The following is a 23,614-nucleotide window of genomic DNA, read 5'->3' as shown; positions in this document are numbered from 1 at the left end:
AACACCCCCCCTTTTCACTAAATCAAGAAACCCCCCAAAAATAGATGCTTTGGGCACTTTATCAGTAGTGTGATTATAATGGGCCACTTGCCAATTTTGGCCTTTGTGGACTTCTGATTTTGCTTGTTACAACCTCTTGATAGAGTACAAATCTAAAACTTTACAATGCGCTACAATTCTGAAGCATTACAAAGCAAAGAAAAACCCTATGCTAAAAGTGACAATTTTGTCCACACAACATTACAATCTAATGCCAGATCTGGAAAGTAGACAAAAAATAACGCACTTTCAAAAAAAATAGAACCTATTTTCGACTCCAGATGTGCTCATACAGAGCAATTGAAGTTGCAAAATGCAGGATTATCCAGTACAATCACCAAAAAATGCAAATTTTGAAAAATTCGTGCACCAAAACCAAAAAATAGCTGCACCATTGAAAAATTTAGAAAATTTTACCCAATTTTAAAAAAATTGCACCTGATTTGGAGTCCAAATGTGCAAGTTATGGCCTCTTGAAGTCGGACTGCCAAAACCAAAATCAATTTGGTGAGGGGTTGCACCAGCAAAAGACTGGGTTAAATTTGACGATCATACGATTGTCGCAGCAATTATAAAATGGGCTGGTTTGACGTCCAAACAAGTGTCAATTTTAGGCTCGCAAAATGATGACGTCAGCAAAAATTTTGGCCACTTGGATGACGCAACAACTGACTCAGACTTTTCGTACTGTACAGAATGTACAGATTCGTATGAAAAAATTGACGTGGCCTACCTGCGTGTCAGTACGATTTGCTAATTGAGCGCGTATGAGCGGGCTGACGTGTCTGATTGACATGTGCTCAGTCGAATTTGATTGGGATTACAGTCACCAATGAGTGTGCAGGGTGGGCGAATCTAATATCGCTATGTGTCGTCGGCGGTTGCAGGAAACAACAGGCAGAAATGGCCGTAATTTAGAGTTGCCGATGTTGAAATTTAACTTGCTCGTGCCGAAGAATACGGTTTCGCCGATGCCAGTTTGTTGCTTTAGTCCCACATTGTGGGTGTAGCATGGAAAGCGCAGTTTATATGAAGAAGCCCGCAGATGTTTCAAACACAATGAAAGGTGCTAGAAAGGGGCGTGGTTGCCGGCAAGTTTTGTTGTTGCCAGATGACAGTGCTCACCGGTTAATTAACGCTGGTCGGGAAAGGTCTCTCGGCTGTCGGTATTGTAAACTGCGCTCAGCTAGGGAAAATTCTGTATGGGCCACTGTCGGATTTAAATCTGTCGGATTTCGCAGGATCGATGGCAGGCCGGATAATGTAGAATTTCGGCCCAAAAAACAAATAAAGACCTGCGAAATAATAACAAATATTCTGCCAAAAATAGTAGGCCAGGGGTTGATAGCCCGATTCTGCTAAAAAAATTTCTCTGACCTTAATCTGAAAAATAATTCTGAAAAGGCCAATAATTTCAGAGAAATAAATAGTTTAGATCCGAAAAATAAAATTAGATCAATGAAAATAATCATACCCAATTTGCAAATCGGTGCCTTTGGGTGCCAATTTGCAAATTTTTTTTGCCTCACGATGAACTTTCACCCAAGATAGGCGAATTTATAGTCAATCTTCATCGATTCAGTGCTCCAAACGCAACAGAGAGGTCAGATCTGGCTCTAGACGCTCCCAATTTTTGCGGATCCTTCAGAATCGAGGTGTTGAAGTATGAATAGTCTCAAATGGCTAGGTGATGAGAATCTCTTCAGCTCTGATACCATGTAAGAATTTGGCTTAGGCCAGAATTCACCCAAGAACTAAAGAACTCAACACAAGCACACAGTAGACCAAAATAGGCAGAGTATGATCAGAATGATGATATTCATTCAATAATTGATGCAAGAGTACACTAGGAGTGCCTGAATATAAAAGCCTCAAAAGAGCTTCTAGAATGCATAGAAGTTAGCACAATGACATGTCATACAATCAGGCACATGTCTACTAGATATGGATTATCCTCTATTAAGCACGGGATTAAGTGCAATGATGTGAGGATAAGACTACAATGGTGTAGCACACAAATCAGTGGAGTAGACAACATGTGCTAAATGAGGAGTGCGAAAAATTGTGTTATCATCACAACAACTCAGCGAATGATGCATATTCCTGTGTTGTAGACACCATGTGCATAATTAGAGTTGCGTAACTCAATGAGAGTTCACAAACTCTTCAGTGTCTCACCTAAAATAATAATAAAAAAATGCAAAATAATTAAATAATGCATTAACCTAAGTAAAACTTAAGTAGGTGTAATAAGTAAATACTTATTTACACCAACACATACAAATACTAAAGGGGTTGTCTTAAGGAGAGGTCCTAAAAGGTGGTATGAAGGGGATGTCCTAATAAGCGGTCTTAAGGGGAGGTTAGGTAATAGGTAGTCCTAAGGGGAGGTCCTACGAGGTTGTCTTAAGGGGACGTCTTAAGAGGTTGTCTTAAATGAGATATCCATGTCTAATTTAAATAAAAACAACTTGAAACATGTCTAATTTCGCATATCCAAGATAAATGATCCAATGTATACAAATTTATAAAACAAATATCTTGTCAACATTAAATGTGAAAGTATAAGAGCTATATAGACATAGTTGAACTAGAGCTCCACAATAAGTACATAGGTAAACTAGAGCTCCACAAACATTGTATTGTTATGATCCTCTCTAGCTTTTATTATCTCTAGAAGTTTTTCATGTTCTTCAATAGATAGTTTCCACTTTTGATTACATGCTTAATTTCTATATTTGAATTATAGAACTTGAATAAGTGATGAAGTATTTGGAGTATCACATTATGTGTTTAAGCATACCATGCATGCTACTAGAGAACCATAAGTAGTTGAAAAAACTCCCCCAACTATGTATTATTCTCATCTTGATTATCAAATGGAACTCACACTATTTTTAATCATTAGCACTGAACAAAAACTATGATAGAGATATAGATAATGATAAATAGTAGTATACAACAATAACAACATAAACATATATGCAGAGAAAAAAATGATAGATATAATATAGAGGAGGAAGAGGAAGAGATATAAAATAGTAAGATAGAGTGATACCAACATAAGTTGTGTGTCTGTGAGAGAGAGGGGGAGAGAGAATTAAATATAATTAATTTTCTTAATAAAACAAATAGTCAAAATAAAATCATGGTTATAAAAAAAAATTAAAATATATTATATTTTAGTTAATGAAACTAAGAACTTAATTCTTATATTAAAATTCACATTTCTATAAGAAAAAATGAAATGTATTGAAATATAAAAATATTTTATAAGTGAAACTAATTGTTTAGTTTTACACAATTAGAGAAGGTTTACTATTTAATGTTTTGTATTTCTAAATTTTTCATAAAATTAAGTAATTTTTAATTATGAAATAATTTTTATATAATTTAATATATACATTTGTAAATAATAAATAGATGTAATACATATAAATTTGATGTTGATGAATAAATATGATGTAATAAATAAGAAATAAAATATAACTATTTATTTTTAATACACAATTTATAAAAACATAATAATAATTTATATATCTTTTAGAATTGAATTATTTATTTTTTTAGTTATTTTTTAGTTTCTTTTTGATATGAAATATAATTATTAATTTAATATTAAAATATATATTTAAGTTTTAAATGTATTTAAACTAAATGATAAATTGTTTAAATAAAAAATATTATTAATAATAAATGATATAATTTATAAATTATAAAACTTATAAATTATACATATTACAAATACTATTAAAAAAATATAATTAAAAAATAATATTGTTTAATTTTTTTAATAAAAGTAAAATAATATTAATAATTTAACTACTTTTAGTAAAAAATAATATTTTAAAATAAATAAACATTCAAATACAAAGATATAACATATTGAAATTATATTAAAAAAACATATTTATTTATTTATTTATTTGATCGGTAAACAGCCAAGGCTATGATAATTTTATTAATAACAATAGTAACAATAGCTTTTTCCGTTCAAACGAACATTGGTAGGAAAAAACGGAGAAGAAAACCTCCAATCAAAAAGACATATTTATTAGTTAGATATATATAAGAGTATAATTTGAACTTATGCATTACATAAAATTTTAGAAACAAGTTATATCAAATAGTCAAAAATAAACATCAATATAAAACTAATAATAAATATATTTAAAATAAGAAATTAAAAATATTTAATAGATTGTGATAATTAATATTGATTAGACATGTTGTGTGAGGTGGAAGATAAAATGATTGAAAAGATAAAATCTTATCAATTTGGAAAATATAAAGTTGTAATTAGTACATTCATTAATGCAAATGAAATATATTTGTATATTTGTTGAAAAAAATTAATTTTTTTCCTCACCAAAAATAGTATGGATCAATAGAATGGATGAAAAATAAGATTTATAAAATAATAAAAAATTAGAAAAAGATATAAACATTTGAAATTACATATAATCTTTTAACTTATTTGATTTGATTGGTTAGTGTTAATATTCTATTTACATTGACATGCATGCATACAGGAACTAATAATAATAATATCGTGTCTTTAATAGGAGGTGAGGGCGAAACTAGCATCCGTGACGAACCCTAACCACAGGAACACAGAAACATTATATTATAACTTGCGGAGCTTCTAAAACCACTTCCAAAATCTAATTCAGGCCAGCGTATCATATACGATTATCGAATTCTGATCTATTTCCTCCCTGTGCTTTGATTTGATTCCAAGACACGGCGGTATTGCTCTACTAGCAATCGCAGAGCCGCCTGTGAGAAAACCCTTACTCGGAAGCTGGCCATGGAGGATTCCACAAGCCCTACAGGATCACCAGTGGTCGCTGCGGAACCAGAGCAATCTCCCCCAGACATCCCTGCCGCTGAAAACTCTGAACCAGAAAAGGTCTTGCTCTCTCCTCCTGCGGAAGAAAAGTTCGCACTCGACAAGGATGAGGAAGAAGTAAATTCCGTGGCCGAGTTAAGCAAGGAAGATGTAAATTCCGTGGAGTTGAGCAAGCAGGAAGTTCCTGCTCCCGAGCCCTCTGAGGCCTATGCCTCGGAGCTACCGGCGGCTTCTACGTCAGAGCCACCGACATTGGAGGCCCCTTCTTCTTCAGAGCTTTGCGAACCCCCGGCCCCTGCTCTTGCTGAAGAGGTCTCCGGGGCCCCTGCCCCTGCTCTTCCTCCTGTTGATGAGTTAAACGTGGCCCCTGCCTCTGTTCCTGTTGATGAGGTCTCCGAGACCCCTACCTCTGTTCCCGCTGATGAGGTCTCCGAGATCCCCGTCTCTGTCCCTGCCGATGGGGTCTCCATGGACCCTGCCCCTGCTCCCGAGTCCGAGGCTTCGGAGCTCACTGCTCCTGCTTCCATCAATGGCAATGGAAATGTCACTGAAGCCAATGTCGAAGCGGTAAATAACCACACCGCAGCAGAAGTCGTTGTTTCGGAGAAACCCCAGGAAAAGAAAGAGGAGGATTCAATGCCCCCAGAAGTAGACAGCGTCGTGGTTCCGCCCCATTGGCACGCTAAGCCCGGCCTGCATGTAACTAGCATTGGTGGGTTTATTTCCCAAGAGGTACGATGTCATACCCATTTTGTTTCTCATGTCTAATTTTATGCCACGACGTAAATGGCTTTCTCGTTATGTCGCCTGAGAATGGCTTCTGCTCAGAAAGTTAAAATCTTTTAATTCCTTTTTGTGATTTTCGAAAGTGATACGAACGCTAATATTTGTGGCTCCTTTGATTTGAGATAGAAAGCTTTCGTTGTTAAATAAGGGTTACGGTACATAATATAATGATGATTCAAATAGTGATAAGACTTCACTGTATGTAGCTGAACACAGATGAAGAGAATCTGAACCCGAGAAGTGTCTTAGGAGGAAATGTCGACCTTAGCGAAGAACCCGCCATAGTCACTGAGGCCCCTCGATTTAGCTTTATTTCTGAACTCACAGTAGTATCCGCTGCAAGGGGGTTGAACTGTAGATCCTCCTTTTGGACATTCTTGCAAATAATAGCCACACTGATATTTCAGTTTTACTCTCAGAATTAGCTGCGTATGCTTGTCTATCATGCATCAAAGACACAAGCAAATGACTACACGGAATTTCAGATAGCAATACCCTTTGTAGCCTCCAGTGCCCTCCATTGAAGATTAAGCCACTTTGCTCAACTTAAATGCACCTTATACTTCAAGATTATTTCTTGGGGTGCATTTTAGGAATAGGGATCAATGTGGGGGATTTTAGTTTAGTTTTTCATTTTTATGCAAGGTCATGGTAGTCTCCAACGAAGAGGATCTCTTGTTTTGATCATAGTTGTAAATTAGGGATGCGTGCCCTGGAGCCTTATGTTCAAGAATATCTGGAAATGGCCAATTTTTTTGCTCTTTACTTTTAATATAAAATGAATGATTGGTTTTTTTATTTAGTAATTACTGTTAGGAATGCTCTTAGCAGGGGAGGTATATTTTAAATTGGAACTATTTCGAGATGAAAAGAAAAGCTTTTACCCATATTTATTTTTTATTAGGAATGCTTGTAGAAGGGGAGCAAGACTCTGAATTGTATTTCATTTTCTTGGGGTTACTTTGAGATGAAAAGTGTTACCTTCTCTTCATATCTTGTCAAAGACTATTTTATACTATAAACTCCACTATACATGAACAGTTAGGAATTGATACAGTATTGGTACAAATATTATTCACGATTTTTTAAATAGGAATGGTTCAGATTGTTTGGACTTCTATGTTAAGACAAAACATGAAGATGCAAAGATAAATATGTTAAAGGATTACTTTATTAAAATCGTAGGCTTTTATTTTGTATAAATTTACATGCAGTATTAATGATCTCTTAAACAGATGTAGTTTAGATTGCATAGCCTTTCATTCTGGGCTTGCTGTGACATGGAAGATGAAAGATATAACATGTTCGTTTTAATAAATATTGAAACTAAAGTCTTAGGTAGGTTTATTTTTTCTTGGATGAATTCACATGCCTGAATGAAATGAATCCTTTCTTTTCTATTTACTTGGGCCGATAAGAGGGCAGTATTTGTTGGTTATTGAATAAGACTGAAGGGTATTTGGTTTTGTGAGACTAGTAGATACATTTTTGCTTGAGAAGGAAATAAAAAGAAGTGTACAATTTCAAAATATATAGCATATGTTAGAATAAGCAAGAGGACATAAACAATGCTTATTTTGGACTTGGCTTGACAATGGAAGTTCAATATGCTATCTCAAGCATCGGGACGAAGGACTCATTAAAGGGAGAAGACAAGTTGATATGTATCCTCTGCTGCAGATTGGATAAAATACAATGTAAGTACAATTCAACCACTAACAGTATTAGAAAAGCTCAGACACAATTGATAGCTATTGATGTATAGAAAATGCTTTGATGTGTGAAGAATTGAGGATGCAACATTAAGAGTGAAAAGGAAAAAAGAAAATTAATTTAGGAAGGAAACAAGGTTATATTGTAAGGATCATTTGTGAATACACATTTCATGGGGATTTAAGAAATGGTGAAAATTGTATCTGCTTGATTTTGAAAGGATGTGGTAATTGCTTTGCTTTGAGATTGTATGTTATTGCAAATATCTCAAATCAAAAGTGCAAAGGGTGGGTGTGCTTCTTAGGACATTATGTGGAGTAGTTAAAAGGTGACTTTGGGGTTGATATACAGTTAATAAAGTAGGGTTTTGTGGAAAATGGTTGTAACTTTGATTTTCAACCCGAAGACATTAATCCTACTTTTTGAAATGACAAATTTAAATTTTCTGGATAAAGCTTCCACCGGAACTGAGAAAATAAATTCTTTATTGTTTACATGCATTTCATAATCATGGTTATGATTTTATACAATCAACAGTTCTTTCCCTCAGCATGCAAGCAGAGAGCTTGTTTCCTGCACTAAGATTTTCAAGTTGATGATTAATTTTGCATTTGCAGTTTTGGAATATAAACTTGTTCTATATTTAATCTGTAGAAGGCTATGTGTGTTTGTATGCATTCTGAGTTTTTTTAATCTTTGTCCCACAGTGTTTACATTTTGTTGAGTTTACCGTAGCAGCAGGAGTATCCCTGCAGGGTTTCAAATGCGGACTGTTTATAACAATTGAATTATAATGCAAGAATACTTCTATTAAAATTGGGTTTTCTCTTTTCTGATGTTCCTTTTATCCTTTTAAATGATTCTTTCCCCTCAAAATGGCATATCAAACAATGTAATGGTGTTTACATATTTCAAGAAAAATCTTGAATGGGAACTATGAAAATGGAATGCGTGATTGGAATAGCTCTACATGGATGTTATTTACAAAGTCCCTATGCTATGCTTTCCTTGAATTTGTCTGATCCTGATCGTGCAGCAACATCGTTGCAAGCAAAGTTGGATGGAGGCTGCTGCTTATGATTGTTGGTCTCTTCATTTCAGCTCACAAAATCCTTATTGGTATATGCCTTTTATCTGTTGGCTCAGGTAATCACTTGTGGGCCTACTTGGTTGTGATGGGAGTGTGCTTAATGATCTGGATACTATCATGAAAGATAGAATCTGTTTCAAAAATATGATAGGGGGCAATTGGAATGAAGAATACAACGAAATTTTTCAAAGACTTTATATATAGATTTACTTGTGAATGGGGAGAAAGGCAATGGAAGAAAGTGATATTTTTGGAATGATTACTAGGAATAGACACATGAGATGGCTTCAGAATGGCTATGTTCTTTGTGAAAAATTGTATTTCCTAGGCATTTTTTGATTTTCTTTTAGTGTAATGCATGTAATGATACCTATAAGGTTTGATATCCTTCTGGAGAGAAGTTCATATTATTTATATACATATTTACTATTTAGTTGTGAATGCAAAGAAAGGTTATGGTCAATACTAAAAAGCTATAGTTATTGCGGGATCTGTTGGGAAGTAACACACAATAAGGCTTTATTTTGGGTATGCTTTTTATGAAATTTTGTGTTTTAAAAAAAGTTCATCAATGTTTTTTCATCTGAAGATATAGAATGATATGTATAAGGTTTTATATCCTATTGGAGAGATGTTCATAAAGTTTTCTCATGTAAGTGAATGATTAAGTTTTTCCAAAGAATATGGTTACACAATCAGAGTTAATGTGGAAAGCAACTAATCTGTTTTCTTTAATCTGTTGAAGTTGTGTTTTAAATATATGTTCGTTTAGCTTCTTCTGTGCAACTGATATTGGATGAACTACATCCTTTTATTTTAAGCTAGCCCTTGAATTGACACGATGGATGATGCTTTTCTTTCTCTTATGGAGGAGTCTCTATATTGCAAAATACTTTGCTTCTCGGCATGCAAATACGATGCCTTTGTTGCTGTGAAAGACGAGCATAAGATGGCATGGATTTGGTGCTTAACTCAGTGCATTATCTGTCATCACTTGTCTTTCCCTTATGATAAAGTGCTAATATCTGTGTTGGTTTTGACTAATCTGTGTTATTTCTTTGTTTGGACTACCTTGATATATCAATTTTGTTATTTAGGCTTGGATTGAAGTCCAAATTTGCAGTCATTTGACTAAAATGTCAGTCAGTGAACTGCACCTATTTAAATCTTTGATGCTCTATTTCACTCATAATTTAAGCCGAGGTATGCCCTGACCATATTTTGTCTATTTTCTATAGCTGGAATCAGGGCATTTCTCAGGTTTGCATTGGAGAAGAATCCTCTATTATATATAACAATTAATCTGTTGTATTGGAGACATTCAGATCAGTTATACTTAATATCAGTTAGAGCCCGAACCCAAATGGTTTTGTACACCTTTGCCTGGGATTTGCCAAATGCTAATTAATGGCCATCCAAATTTAAAAAATGACACTAGTTACTGTTCAACAAGATATCTAGTTGGTAATAAATCTCTTTTATTAAAATTCAATAAAAATGTCATACGAGTGGTCTCTCTGGTGTAGGATATCAAATTGCCTGCTTTATTCTATTTGTAAAAACAGATATTTAGTACAACAGTGAGCATAATGATTGAATATTTTTAATTCATTTAATGGACTATGGACAAAGTATTTGAATGCAGCTCTGGTATTCTATTAAAACAGGGGGATCTGGGGATTTACATTAAGTTTGTTACTGAAAGTGAATTTATAAATCATTAAATGTGCCTTTCTAGGCATATTACTTATGATAGGCAACACATATAATTGAAACCTGTTAAATGGATTATCAACAAAGTATTTGAATACGGCTTTGAGATTCTATTGAAATAGATGGATTTATACCAGAATTTTTCCTGAAAGCGAATATATAAATTCCTAGATGTCCCTGGCCAGGTGCATTCCATATAATAAGCAACATTTGCTAGCTGATGGAACTGCGAGGCTGTTACAATTTACAACTGCGAGTATTAATTGTTAGTGGCATGTTCAAATCAAAGAATGAAAGCATCTAAAATTGGAAAATGATTGGCATTTGCTTGGTATATTGTCATTTAGGGTTTAGACTACGATGGAAGTGTATTCCGTAGAATGAACAGCTTGTATTATTCCTTGTCATGGAATTGTTCTAAACAGAAATGTGCGTAATTTTCTGGCAATATGAACGTGGGCTGAAGAGCTGGGAAGGAGATAAGTGTATATTTGTAACTAAGAGGCACCAATTTTGAAGGGTCTGCTGGACTTATTGAAAGAGTGTGCATTTGCCAGAAAAATGTAGGTGCACATATGTTAAATTCATATTGGAATGGTTAGGATTTTATTTGTGATCCTGACAGCAGTTTAAACAATGGAGTTCAAGAGTTCGGACTACTCATTCTCTAATTAGTATGCACTAAGGCACCAATTTTGAAGGGGTCTGTTGGATTTATTGGAAGAGTGCATTTGCAAGAATAATGCAGGTACACATATGTTAAATTCACATTGGAATGATTAGGATCTTATTTGTGATCCTGATAGTAGTTTATAACAATGGAGTTAAAGAGATTGGACTACCTCATTCTCTATTTAGTATGCACTATTCTCAAGAACTGGTCAAGTTATTTATCGAGGAAGCTTACAAAAAGTCCATTTCTTGTTCATTGTTCAAAGAACGACTGTTGAGTGACCTTAACAGTTAATTGCTTTCGTGTTTGCTAACTGCAGAAAGGGTGATTTATCAATAGCAGCACATGTTATCAGAGGGTCCATAAGAAGAATATGATAAGAATATGCTTGAAATGAGCTAGATATGTATTTAAAACAGTGATAAAAGCAGCTGACAACTGTTTGGTATTATGCTAGTGTTTAGGAAAAGTATAAAAAAGTATATTTACAAATTATGTTGTAGGATGGTATGTTCACTTGATTATGCAGTTGTAATTAATATGGATTGCCTGACTTTTGAATATTAAATTGGTGTTTAGGAACAGTGGTGAAATGTTAAGAACCCATCATGTAAGAAAGTTTATTTACTCTGTGTATATTACATGTCTTCATTAATCTTTGATACTTTGTTGTAAAACATCTTGGGATATCCAATCATATCATTACATCATAGTTTGAGTTTTTAATAAAGTTATAACAAATCCATCTTGAGGAGAATTTCAGAGTAGTCTTGTGAGATTTTTTAACAGCTTTTTTTCAAAAGGATATTGTGGTAAGCATTTGTTTCTTGGACTTGTGTCCGGGAATGACTTGGAAAGCAATAAATAAGATCTTAGAGTGTTTATATGTTTAGTGTATACATCTATCTATATACATGTGTACACACACATACAGTGTTTGTATAGCAAATGGCAGTGCTTTGCCAGGTGTTTGTGTGAGGTTTGGTTTCTAAAATTCAGGGGATGTTGGCTGTATCATTATTCTTTTCTTTTTAAGGTGAGATAACATCGGTCAACCGTGTCTAATGTTTGTTCCTTTTATTACGCAATTATGTTTGGCATGAACTGACAATAGTTGATAGTAGTATTTATATTCTTATTTCAATGCCTTTTTATTTACATGGATTTTTCTGTTTTCAAACCTGCACTTCCAGTTTGCCATGTTGATACCATATAAAGAGAATGCTACTACATGGCAGTAGCTGTTTTCATTTACATATTGTAGTGCTTTTTTACTGACATGGATCTTTCTGTTTTAAAATTCTGCATTTCCAGTTTGCCATGTTGATACCATATAAATAGAACACTACCATGATTCTGATTATCTCTCATCTAATGAAAAATATCGTCATTTGTTATAAAGTAGGTGGATAATATAATGGCACATTTATGAGGTGGTCATTCCCCAAATTATCTCTTACTTATCTAAATCTATTATTAAGCTTAATGTAGTCCTAATCTTTTGGGACAAATGGATTACAAGGAAATAAATGACTAACTACCCAAGAGAAGATTGGACAACACTACGAAATTTTTATGGATTACAACGTGAAGGTTGAGCCAACCAAAGCAGATCTTTGCAAATGCAGAGGATGCTAAAGGGGAAATTGAATTTTGGATTGATGCGACCCTTGGTTTTAAACTACCCTATTGCAAGATATCTTATTTATTCTATTTGGGGATGAGGCAAGGATGAGGGGAAACTTTTTTCTTCTAAGATTGAGATGTCGTTGTCCTACATGCATTTGTGGGCCAAGTTTTCTAGCCCTCGGTTCAGTATGAGGACCACGCTTCGACCTTGCATCAACAAAGGGTATGGTTCTTTGGCCCTTGTTGATAGTGTTTTAGGCGTCACTTTTAGGACACATGTTGAACTTGACTTTTATGACACTTTGATTAGATTGACGATATTCTAAGGCTCTATGGTTTGAGGGCTCTTGTAGTTGGAGTCTGATTGCGCCTCAGTGGAGTAGGTTCAAACACTATATCTTTGATGCATTATCTGTTCTTTGCAGACTACACTGCATGGTATTGTCCAAGTAGAGTTTGGGGTCCATCCTTTCAAACTTGGCACTATCTTTGACTTGGTTTGGTGCCTATATTGCTTACGGTGTTTCACAAATTCCTAAGAGGGTTGCCACATATAGTCATATCTTGCCACTCCTCAAATGATATTGCTCGTTCAAACCCTATAGGGAGGTCTTGTTGTTGGTGTGCTCAAGCTTTGGCTCTTCTAGGGAATGTCGAAATTAAGATTAACAACCTTCCTCCTTATCAATACTCTTTGGATGTCCCAACTTATCTATTGCCTCCAAGAATGACTTTCTACGTTGAGCACTTTTTGGATATTAAGGATGGGATCATTGTTCACCCCTTCTATCTTTCTAGCAGTTGGTCACATGCACTCCGTATCTCCCTTGGCTTATTAAGGGTGGGTTCTCATAGGCTTCATGTTTAGTCCGATCATCATTTACCCAGGGATGACAGGATGTGCCAACTTTGTGATATGGGGAGGTGGGTGGAGATAGAGACCCATTTTATTTTTTGCTGCCGCATAAACTATGAGATCAAAGGTTTGTTCAGAGAGATCCAATCTCTTTCCTCCTCTTTCAGATACACAAACTAGAGGTGTATTGCTCTCTATCTTCAAGAGGCTTTGAGACTTTGAGATAATTCCTCATAGTATTGTTTCCACATGACAAAACACCCTGATCAGCTCATTACATCATTCTTTATGGTGGTTTTGTGGTGCAAGGAATTGAGTGGCCTTGCGATCCTCTGTTGGGGACCCACTAGGTTGTGTGTCTTTGCACTTCCTCCTTACAGCTGCAGCCTTCTTGTGCACCCTCTGTTAGAGGTTCTCAGTGACAACTTGGGGACTCTCCCCACCCTATAGCCTATCCTTTAGTTTTGGGTTTCTTCTTGGTGGTTTGGGGCAGCTAATGTTGCAGTTCAGTTTTTCCATTCGGTCCCTCAATTTGGTTGTTGTTGTTGTTGTTTTTCCTTTCTAAGGGTACCGTTTGGTTCTCCTTTTGGTGACTTTTCTTTGGCCAAGCTTTTGTAGTCTGTTGGGCCCGCTTTTTGGTCTTTTGTTGGACATTAATAAATTTATCTTATCTTATACCTGTACATTTAGGATTTCTTTACCACCTTTTAGATTTGCCTTGCTTCTCACGTTAAATATATGTCTAGATGTATGCAATAATATCTCTTTTGTTATCGTATTCTATTTTTTTTCCTTTTTATGCGATTCTTGTTTTTTTCTTTTTCAATGGTGATTTATAAATCTTGTTTTATTTATCATCTATATCCTTTCAAAAAGTCACAACCCTTCATAATTACAATCCTTTCGAAGAGTCACAACACTTAATAATTACAACCTTCTTGAAGAGTTACCCATACATAATTACAACACTTCCGAAAACACTTAATAATTACAACCTTCTTGAAGAGTTACCCATACATAATTACAACACTTCCGAAGAGTTGTATCCTTTCATCCTTGCAACCTTTTTCAAACATACTTTATTTTGTTCTCATTCCTTTCCTCTTCCATTAATCCTTCTTTAACTTTTATCTTCTCCTCTTCTTCATTCTTCTTTCAAATGATCGATCTCTCATCCCTTTTATATCTTATTTTGAAGGATTCACACCTCTCTATAAAATATCTCGTGAGCTTTCATTAGATATAGTTAATCTATCTTATTACATTATATTATAATATTTACTTATTCATTTTAAGTTTATTATCATTAATTATTAAATCTTGTTTAGAAAGGTAACATACTTTTTACAATATTGTTTCTTGTAGTTAATTTTATTTATTTATTCTTTCATTGTAATTTTATTATTATTTAATAAGTTAATTGTCATTTATTTTTAAATCTTATTTTTAAAATAAATTATACCATATGTTATTATTTATATAATAATAATATTTTATTGTCATTTCTTTTTTTTATATTTTAATATTAAATTTAATTTATGATTTTATTATCATTATACATTTAATGATATTGTAATAGTTAACTATTATTAAAAATTAAAATTCTATCTTAAATATATGACAAGCGAGTGTTATCTTTACATAAACTGCCATTAGGTTGCTAGCTGCCAAATGAGTTGCTGAATGAGACTAGTCTTCTGAACACTAAAAGGCTAGAAGGTCCCAAATAAAAGAAATAACAGAAGGTAAAAAGGCAGCTGATTAATTGGTGAAATTATAAGGAGACATTCAAAGAGTGGTGTCTTGGGTAAATATTCTTATTTGAGGTAGTCTAAGTAAGGAGAAAAGAAACCAATTGTCAAGAAATATTATGATATTCAAAGTGACATACAGCCAAAGAGGATAAAAGTCCCTCCAGACCCATGGAGAGATTTTGAGGTTGAAGAGAGTTAACTTCGCCAATAAGTTGGTGGATGAAAACCCGCAGCTTGACCATAATTTAGGGACATTGACACAAAGGAAATTATAGCAAATTTAAGGAAAAACGTAGCAGAAAACAAGGATAAGTTATAATTCTAGAAACATTCACACTTTGAATATTACATTACAAATTTACAAACTATGATTTTATGTATATTAATATTTATAAATATATTACAACTACCATTTTGAGTTAAAAGTATTGTTTGAAAAGTTAAGCCAAAAAACAGAAATGTTCAAGTCTTACTGTTCCATTAGTGCTATCAAGCTATTCAAGCACTAAATCTCCTTAGCCAGAGGCTTGCTTCACTCTTAGTTGTGTTGCCTGAGCTTGAACACACCTAATTTTGTGTCTTTTAGCGACTCGCTGACTGATCTACACCTTTGGGCAAGGTTTTCTTTTCATGAATGCTCTCCACGATACTACCTGCATAGATGTTAAGCGTGGTGATGGGCTATTAAAACAAGATACCTTTACCTCAGATGCTAACTGCAAATTATATTGTGGATATGTGATGGTGATTTTATCCATTGGAAATTAGCAAGAGGGGCTGTGGTAGGTGACAAAAACCAGCATATTGGTATACTTCCTTTTTGGTTTCAACTTTCTAACATCAATAATTACACGGGACAGCAGAAGGCAAAATAATATAATTTTCTTTGTTTTCTTGTTGATTACAAAATTTTAGATAATCAATCTGGTGCTTGATTTTGAAGCAAACTCTTTCTGTTGACAATAAGTAATGTGTATTTTACAAGGGTCTATGTTCAGAGTTGCAAAAAAAGGCAACTTGAGGTTTGCTCACTGACTAGACTTGGGGGGCGCTACTTGGGTACTTATGGTCTGGATACAGCCATTTTTCAAAATGGGGGACGGGTAATTTGGTACATAAATTTTAAAAAAGATGTAGATTAATATTTAGAGGAAATCTGAAAATATGAGTCATAACATTGGTTTTTTCAAAACAATAACTGTGATAAAGTTTGCAGATGTAATGTATTGGTTTCAGTGTCGGATTTCAGATCTGTAGTATGCTTGTAATAATAATATATGCTAAATGTATACATGCATAACAGAGAAGGCAGACTTTAAACATGAATAAGAAGATCATAAACCATATAACAATGACATGTTGCAAATGATAAACTTCTGATTTGAACATTGATATAGTTTACTGTTAATCAGTATTACGTCAAAGTTTCAAACTGGTTAATTATTGAATTAAAGATGATAAACAACAAGCTGATATGCAAGCAAAAAACTGAAACAGAAATCAGAAATCTTAATCAAGTTCCTTAGCTATGATGCTCTCCACTAAGCACCCGGTACTTGGCTATGTGGGTATGATGGAAATTTTGTCATTGATGTCAAAGGTGTCCCAGAGATTGATGAAGCATGGTCATTGATGTCAATATTATAAACATACATGATAGCTACAGCAATTCACTTACAGTTTGATTCACTACAGCTGCAATGATATTGGCATAAAGATAGAAGACATTCAATGCACCCAAAAGAATAAACAAAGATATGTTTCATCAATATCAAGATCAGAGATAAATAAATATAATGAAGTGAACAATGTACTGAAGCTAAGAAATAGATAGCGGCGTGATATATATATAAATATATATAGCATCAATATTATAAACATACGTGATAGCTACAGCAATTCACTTACAGTTTGATTCACTACAGCTGCAATGATATTGGCATAAAGATAGAAGACATTCAATGCACCCAAAAGAATAAACAAATATATGTTTCATCAATATCAAGATCAGAGATAAATAAATATAATGAAGTGAACAATGTACTGAAGCTAAGAAATAGATAGCAGTGAGTGATATATATAATCATTTAAATACAAAGAAGGAATATAAAAGAGATTGTGGACAAGAAAGAAAATATGTTTATATTAAGGGTTTAAACATTAGACTTAATGTTAAGATACTTGAAATGATTAAATCAAAAGAAGACAATACAGAAGAGTTTATCATCAGTAAACTATATGCATTGAAGTCATATGGAAGCATTCAAATATGAACATATAAGGAAGCAACAATCATTATATTAGTAATTAATATAAAATGTAGATGAGTATACAGAGTAAAGAAAGGTACAATAAGCAGAAATGAAGGATTAATATAAAATATATGTAACACAAGGATTAATAAACAATGACTATATATTGGTAAATATATTGTTGACGGCAAAGAAACTGACGCAAAGTTTTTATTCAGTAATAATAAATGCAGATGGTCGAGCTTTTTCTTAAATCAATAACAACAAATTGGAGATGACGGTGATGAAATTTCTACATCTTTTGAGAAGCTTGGTTGTTCCAGATAGAAGAATCAGCGTTCAAAGCTAATTGAACCCCTACAGATTGAACAATATAAATCAATGGAGTCAAACATATATGCAGCAAACTAGCACGGCTATGCATAGAGAATCAAGCAGTTTGATGCTGGTGCTGGAGAAAAGCACAGACATGACAAATTCATGAAGTAAAGTGATAGCGATGAATGACTTCAACTGGAAAATGGCAGGTTTAAGTTGTACATTGAACAGACAATCTAAGTGGCAGGTAATATATGTTAACAATGGAGAAGAAGTTTTATGGCAAAAACCAATATATTGAAGCAGCGAATAAATGTTTATGGAGGAGCCGCCGAGATTATTGAGGAAAACAAAAAGGTATTAGAAGACAAAAAATGTACCATACACAAGTCAATTTTAATATACAATAATAAAACAGAGACAGAAGCAACATCTGGTTGTAGCAGTGAGGCTTGTCTATTACGCTTAGAAGTTTTTGTGCAGTGGGTTGGTGCTCACGAAGACAGAAGTAGGGAGTTGGTGCTTCAAGTGGGTCGGTGCCTGTGAAGTGTGGAGTTGGAGCTTCCAGTGAGTTGGTGCTCATAAACATAGGGTTGGAGCCTTTAGTAGGTTGGAGCCTTTAGTAGGTTGTAGCCTACAAATCTTTGTAAAAGAACAAGTTTATATTGAAACATTTATTTGCCGTTGTTCTCTCATATTGGGTTTCTGTGTAAATCTTTGTGTTATTGTGTTCATGTACATAATTGTTTATTTCAGTATTTGAAGCTAATATTTGGATTAAAGTTTAAATTGGCAAAATTGTTATTATACTGATTCAATTCCCCCTCCCCCCACAGTATAATCGTGTTCTCTTCAGGGTATGCGTCACATGTCACAGGGGTGTGGGTATGTGTATGCATGCAACCTTGGTATTTTACCTTGCTTATAAATTAAGACTGTTTGAGAGTTTGCATCCTTCTACACTCTTTCAATGTTATGTGACTTGTAGATAATTTGCCTATCATAATTTAAATGCTAAAGCTCAAAGGTTTTAATCAGTTGGCATGAGTACAATGTGTTATTAGGTCTGTTTTTTCCCTTAATTATTATTTGAAATATTCAAATTTGTTTCTGTGGATCTTATAAGGCCTTCTGCAGGAAAACAAGCTCAAATAGTGTTTACAAAACATCTTGCCAATATAATTATATCTGCAAGCCATATAGTATATAGTGTATACTAGTAATTCCTATTTGGTGTTGACAAAGAAGTCTGAATGAGTTGTATTCTCAGTCAAAACTAATGTCTCCATTAATTAGCGTCTTTCTTCACGAGTCACATAAGCTTGTTGGTTATTTGATACTGTTATAGAGAATTCTTGCTTTTGGATATCCTCCATTGCTGTGATGTATTATCAGCTTAGTATATAGCAAGTGGTTTTGGTTCCATGGCATTTGTACTTCACCATTACCTGTGATTTTTTTTAGATTAAGAGAATATTGTACATGTTCTTATACATCTCAAACATTTTTATTGCTTTATGAAAAGAGTTTGCTACCTTCTTTTCTTTGATTGGTGTGAGTGACCCTCATATGGAAACTCGGGGTGACCTTTTTATATTACAAAACTGGACTGGTTAAGTTTTTGTCTGATCATGTGAGAGATGGCATTGCTGATCAATACTGGTTTCCATGTACTGTGTAAGCCTTGTATTTTTTTGGAAAATATATAGGGTGACATTTAATGCAATTGTATTCTTTCAATCATGCATTAAATTGCTTGTCAATTTCCAGGAGTTATCAAATATGTTTTCCGAGTTTGGAAAGATCTCAAGCATTGTATTTGAAAATGAAAGGAAAGAAGCTGCAATCATTCGCTTTGAAACAGCAACTGCTGAAGGAGAAGAATTAGTTGCTAAAACAAAAGAAAAGCTTCAGAATGCACAACTTGGTGATCGGTCACTGCGCATTGAAGCATTTCGTTCAGATTCATTGCTTTTTATTGGGAACCTTACACCAGACATTGATGATGAAATGCTGAGAAAAATGTTTGAACAACATGGTACAATAGAGAGAGCTTTTGTAAGTTTTTTCATCCTGCCATACTAAATTTTAACTATGAATTTTAAAGTCTGTTTTCAATTTATTTACATTGCAACAGATACGCTATGAAGTTTAGAGCATAATTGGCTGCTTTTAGGTTTTGCGCAATGCGGCGGGTCGGAGTAAGCGATATGGTTTTGTGGAATATAGTTTAAAATCTCAGGTTAGTGTAGTCTATAAGCTATGTGAAGTAACTTAATGTTGTGGATTAATTAAACAATTCCTTTTTGCCAATATCTAATAAATGCATCTTCGCAGGCATTGACTGCTAAGATGGCTATGGGAAATATAAACATGGATGGCCGAGTCTTACGTGTTGAATGGTCCGACTGTAAGAAGATTGCAGATATGTTTTCAACTGTTCTCTTTGTTGACCGCATACCCAAGGAAAATCCAAATGTAAGATATGTTATTCACAAATTGTTTGTACGTTTTCTTTTCTATAACTTAAGATTCATGTAGTTCTTGATTAAAGTCTGAAGAAGTAGGTTAGAATTTGGGAAAATACCCTGAGGGATTTTCTGGTGATAATTTTACAACTGTCAAATGGATTACAGGTAGAAGCTTCTCTAAGATCATTATTTGGGCAATATGGGAAAGTTAGGGACTGCCACTTAGCTATTGGGATGAGTAACCAGTTTCGTGGTTTTGGATTTATTGACTTCTATCATTCTCTATGTGCAGACATGGGTGAGTATCTACAGTAAGTTTGACAAGTTTTTCATTTGAACTGTCATTGGACAGTTATTGCTGCATTTTAGGTTTATGCTGTGTTTATAGTTTTGAGAAATCTAATAAACAAGAAAATTGCTATAACATCTCAGCACATGAAGCTTTGGACGGCCATGAGCTGGAAGGGCATAGCATACGTGTCAGTTTTGCGAATCCCACAAAGTCAGCCCAGGTGATTAATATTTGTTTGAAGCCTTCCGTGCCATACATCATTAAGTTACTTATCTTAAGAACTGAAGGCTTTATGTGGTGGCACAAAAGATCTAAATGTGTTATAAATAATAGTGATTAAAATATTAATTTTTTTAGTTAGATTTTTTTTGGCATTGGACAATTTAGTTTCTAGTCATTTGAGATGATCTCAATTACTAGTTATCGCACTGATGCCATTTTTCCTGATCTATGTCGGTAATATTTACACACACACCTTTGAGCACTTGGTTTCTAGTCTTTTAAAATAATACCAATCAATCATTTGCAAATGCAGTCTTACAAAATGCGTTTTGGAAGCCAGCCTGCACCTGCTCCTTATGGTCATGGTGGTAGAGGTGTACATCCAGGCATGTACACTAACTCTATTAAATTTACAAGAGTGTTTCAGTGTAGCAAATTCTTATATATGCTTCTTTGCTTTTGTGTAATTCAGGTATGATGGGAAATGCCCCTGTAAGAGGACACATGCCAATGCCCACACCTTCATCGGGACAGCGTTTTATGGGACATGGCCGTACAGGCATGATGGGCATGGGCATTGGGATGGTATACAACTTTGTTCTAATCATTTAAATCAACCTCTTTGTCTGGTGGCAATTTTTTTGTTGGGATATGGGTTCTTGATGAATTGTTTTGACTAATATGTTGCAGCAATTTGGACGTGGATCTCATGCTGGCCAAGCTTTGCATGATCATGGTCATCCAGGTGGTGGCACTGGAATGCTAGGGGCGGGTGCAGCTCCTGCAGGAATGATGGGTCGCCCTCCACTTATGAATAGTTTGCCTGCCAGGCGTGGAATGGCTGCTGGTGCGACTCTGGCACCAATTCCTCGTCTACCTGGCCAAGGTTCTAGAACTCATCTGGCCTTTTTTTCTCAGAGTATACTATTTATGTTTTTCTAGCATTAATCTTTGATTTGTTGTTCTTGCAGGGCACAGCTCTATAAATCCTGCCACAATTGCACAGGTGACAACAATTTGATAAGCATCATAATTGAAACTGAGTTATAGCTCTTAACAGCGTTCCTCAGCTGTTGTTTTGTTTTAATCATGTTGTGACATTTAACAATGTTTGCTTTTATTATAGGTTGCTTCTGCTCAAGCTAAAGCTCGAGAAGTCAAGGCAAGAGAGGTACTCACTAGTCTAACTTATATGAAGCATTTATGCCTTAACTTGATAGAAAATTAGTTTTATGTCTGTTCAACTGTATAATAGCTGTATTGAGTCCTGGTTGATGTGATTATTTAATGCTAAGCATTTATACTCCTATTTGAATGCAAAGTTGCTTATACAGAGCAAACTGCTAAATGCTTTCTTGTAAAACTATATTAACTCATGATTTTTGTTAAATGCATTTAAGATAAAGATATAGTTATTTTATACCAAGGCTATTACATTAATTGGGGAGCTGATTTGACAAACTAGCATCATATTTCCACATCCCGAAATTTTTTGTTAGTGACAATTATTCTTGTCGAGTTGAATGGCTATCAAGTTTATATTTATGGATAGGAAAACATTTGGTATGTATTTACTTCACTTTCGAGCTGTCAATTATTTTTGTTGAGTTGAATGGCTATCAAGTTTATAGTTTAAGATTTTGAAATAAGTGAAGATGAAAGAGGATGCTTATAAAATACTAAACTTATTTATTTGTTTGGATAAATGAAAAGATGATACTTGTATTTCACCGTTATTTTTAATCTTTAGAGTGTAAATTGTATGTATATATAGGAATATTACCAAAATCAGCCTCAGCAGAGTGTAGATACTGCATTCAAGCAGGGTGATTCACAGTATGGTTATCAGCAACAATATCATCAACAAACGCAGCAGCAACAAACTGCAGTACAAGCACAATATCAGGTTAGTAATGTTTTTCCTTTTTCAGTTGACAATACTCTCAATGTATTTTCTTTTTCAATTGACAATACTTTTATGCATCCATATAAAGCTTTTGATTGATTCTGGAGTATCTTTGATCCCCTTTTTATACTTTTATGGCCATATATAGTTTGTTTTCAGTCTCAAATAGCCATTGGTTTTTAGAAATGTTTGTTAGACATAAAATATATTATATATTGCATCGGCTAATTAGCTTTTGAATGCTGGAATCTGTTGGTGATTTATTCTTTATTTTATCTCATATATTGATCATTTTTTCAGCAACAGCTTGGACAGAACACTCAACAGCCGTATACACAATATTATTCACAACCAGCACAAGGTTATATTCCATCACAGCAACCACAGCAGCAGCAGCAGGGGCAGGTTTGTGTCTGATCATTATTAAGAACTAAGAAGTTGTCAGCTTTATTGAGTAGCATCTAATCAAGGGACAAGAATCATGCGTGGATCTCTCTTTGTTGTTTTGCAGTATTCTCAAAGTGCTCAGTACTACCAGCAACAGCCTGCACAACAAGAACTAGTATGCCACCACATCAATGATCAAACCTATTGATTTGGTTTTACTATATTTTCAATTGTGCTACGTATGTGTATCACTTAATAGTAGTTTCGCTATATGTCCAACTGTGCGATTGCTGTGTATCAGTAATTAGTATACGAAAACATCCTGAAAAAAGTGAAAAAACTGTACCTTCTTGTTGTCAAGAATGATAATAATTTATAACAATGAGTTTTCTTTGGTAACAGGTATTGGCAGTTAAGGTTTGACCATTCTGTCACTTATCATGTTATTGTAGAAACTTGTAGATCATGTGGTGTTGCTGTGGTATTTAACTCAGAAGGTTCCAATCACTTTTAATGTGACTGACCTAGTAGGCACTACCTTTACTTATCAGGCAACCTTCCATATGTGTCATCTCTACTTGAAATATTCAATCTTGAAACTTTTCTCTTCTTCATTTTCAGTTATCCATGTTAGCCTTGGCTTTTACCATCATTTCATAAC

The 23,614-nt window shown here is 34.3% G+C and overlaps 1 protein-coding gene across 7 annotated transcripts in view; it reads left to right on the top strand.

Annotated features, from left to right (window-relative positions):
- The first annotated feature begins 4,593 nt into the window (after positions 1–4,593).
- LOC149552516 (uncharacterized) overlaps positions 4,594–23,614 on the top strand; it is a 34,454-nt gene continuing 15,433 nt past the window's right edge. For 2 of the 7 annotated variants that reach the window (XM_089788101.1, XM_089788099.1), the window contains exons 1-14: positions 4,632–5,623; positions 19,446–19,733; positions 19,852–19,917; positions 20,013–20,153; positions 20,312–20,444; positions 20,579–20,658; positions 20,974–21,046; positions 21,133–21,245; positions 21,351–21,546; positions 21,632–21,666; positions 21,787–21,831; positions 22,435–22,566; positions 22,873–22,971; positions 23,078–23,128. In XM_089788101.1, the coding sequence (XP_089644227.1) occupies positions 4,850–5,623; positions 19,446–19,733; positions 19,852–19,917; positions 20,013–20,153; positions 20,312–20,444; positions 20,579–20,658; positions 20,974–21,046; positions 21,133–21,245; positions 21,351–21,546; positions 21,632–21,666; positions 21,787–21,831; positions 22,435–22,566; positions 22,873–22,971; positions 23,078–23,128 (2,226 nt within the window). In that variant the 5' untranslated portion in view covers positions 4,632–4,849. Of the gene's footprint in view, positions 5,624–19,445; positions 19,734–19,851; positions 19,918–20,012; positions 20,154–20,311; positions 20,445–20,578; positions 20,659–20,973; positions 21,047–21,132; positions 21,246–21,350; positions 21,547–21,631; positions 21,667–21,786; positions 21,832–22,434; positions 22,567–22,866; positions 22,972–23,077; positions 23,129–23,614 lie in introns of all 7 variants that reach the window. The other 5 variants (XM_089788097.1, XM_089788098.1, XM_089788096.1 and 2 more) reach the window with 4 other exon arrangements.

The sequence above is a fragment of the Cupressus sempervirens genome, chromosome 6 (genome assembly GCF_028749045.1).
Source record: "Cupressus sempervirens isolate cs-2001-9-10 chromosome 6, ASM2874904v1, whole genome shotgun sequence".
Classification (NCBI taxonomy): domain Eukaryota; kingdom Viridiplantae; phylum Streptophyta; class Pinopsida; order Cupressales; family Cupressaceae; genus Cupressus; species Cupressus sempervirens.
The sequence above is the reverse complement of the archived record's forward strand: the minus strand, read 5'-3'. Positions and strand labels throughout refer to the sequence as shown.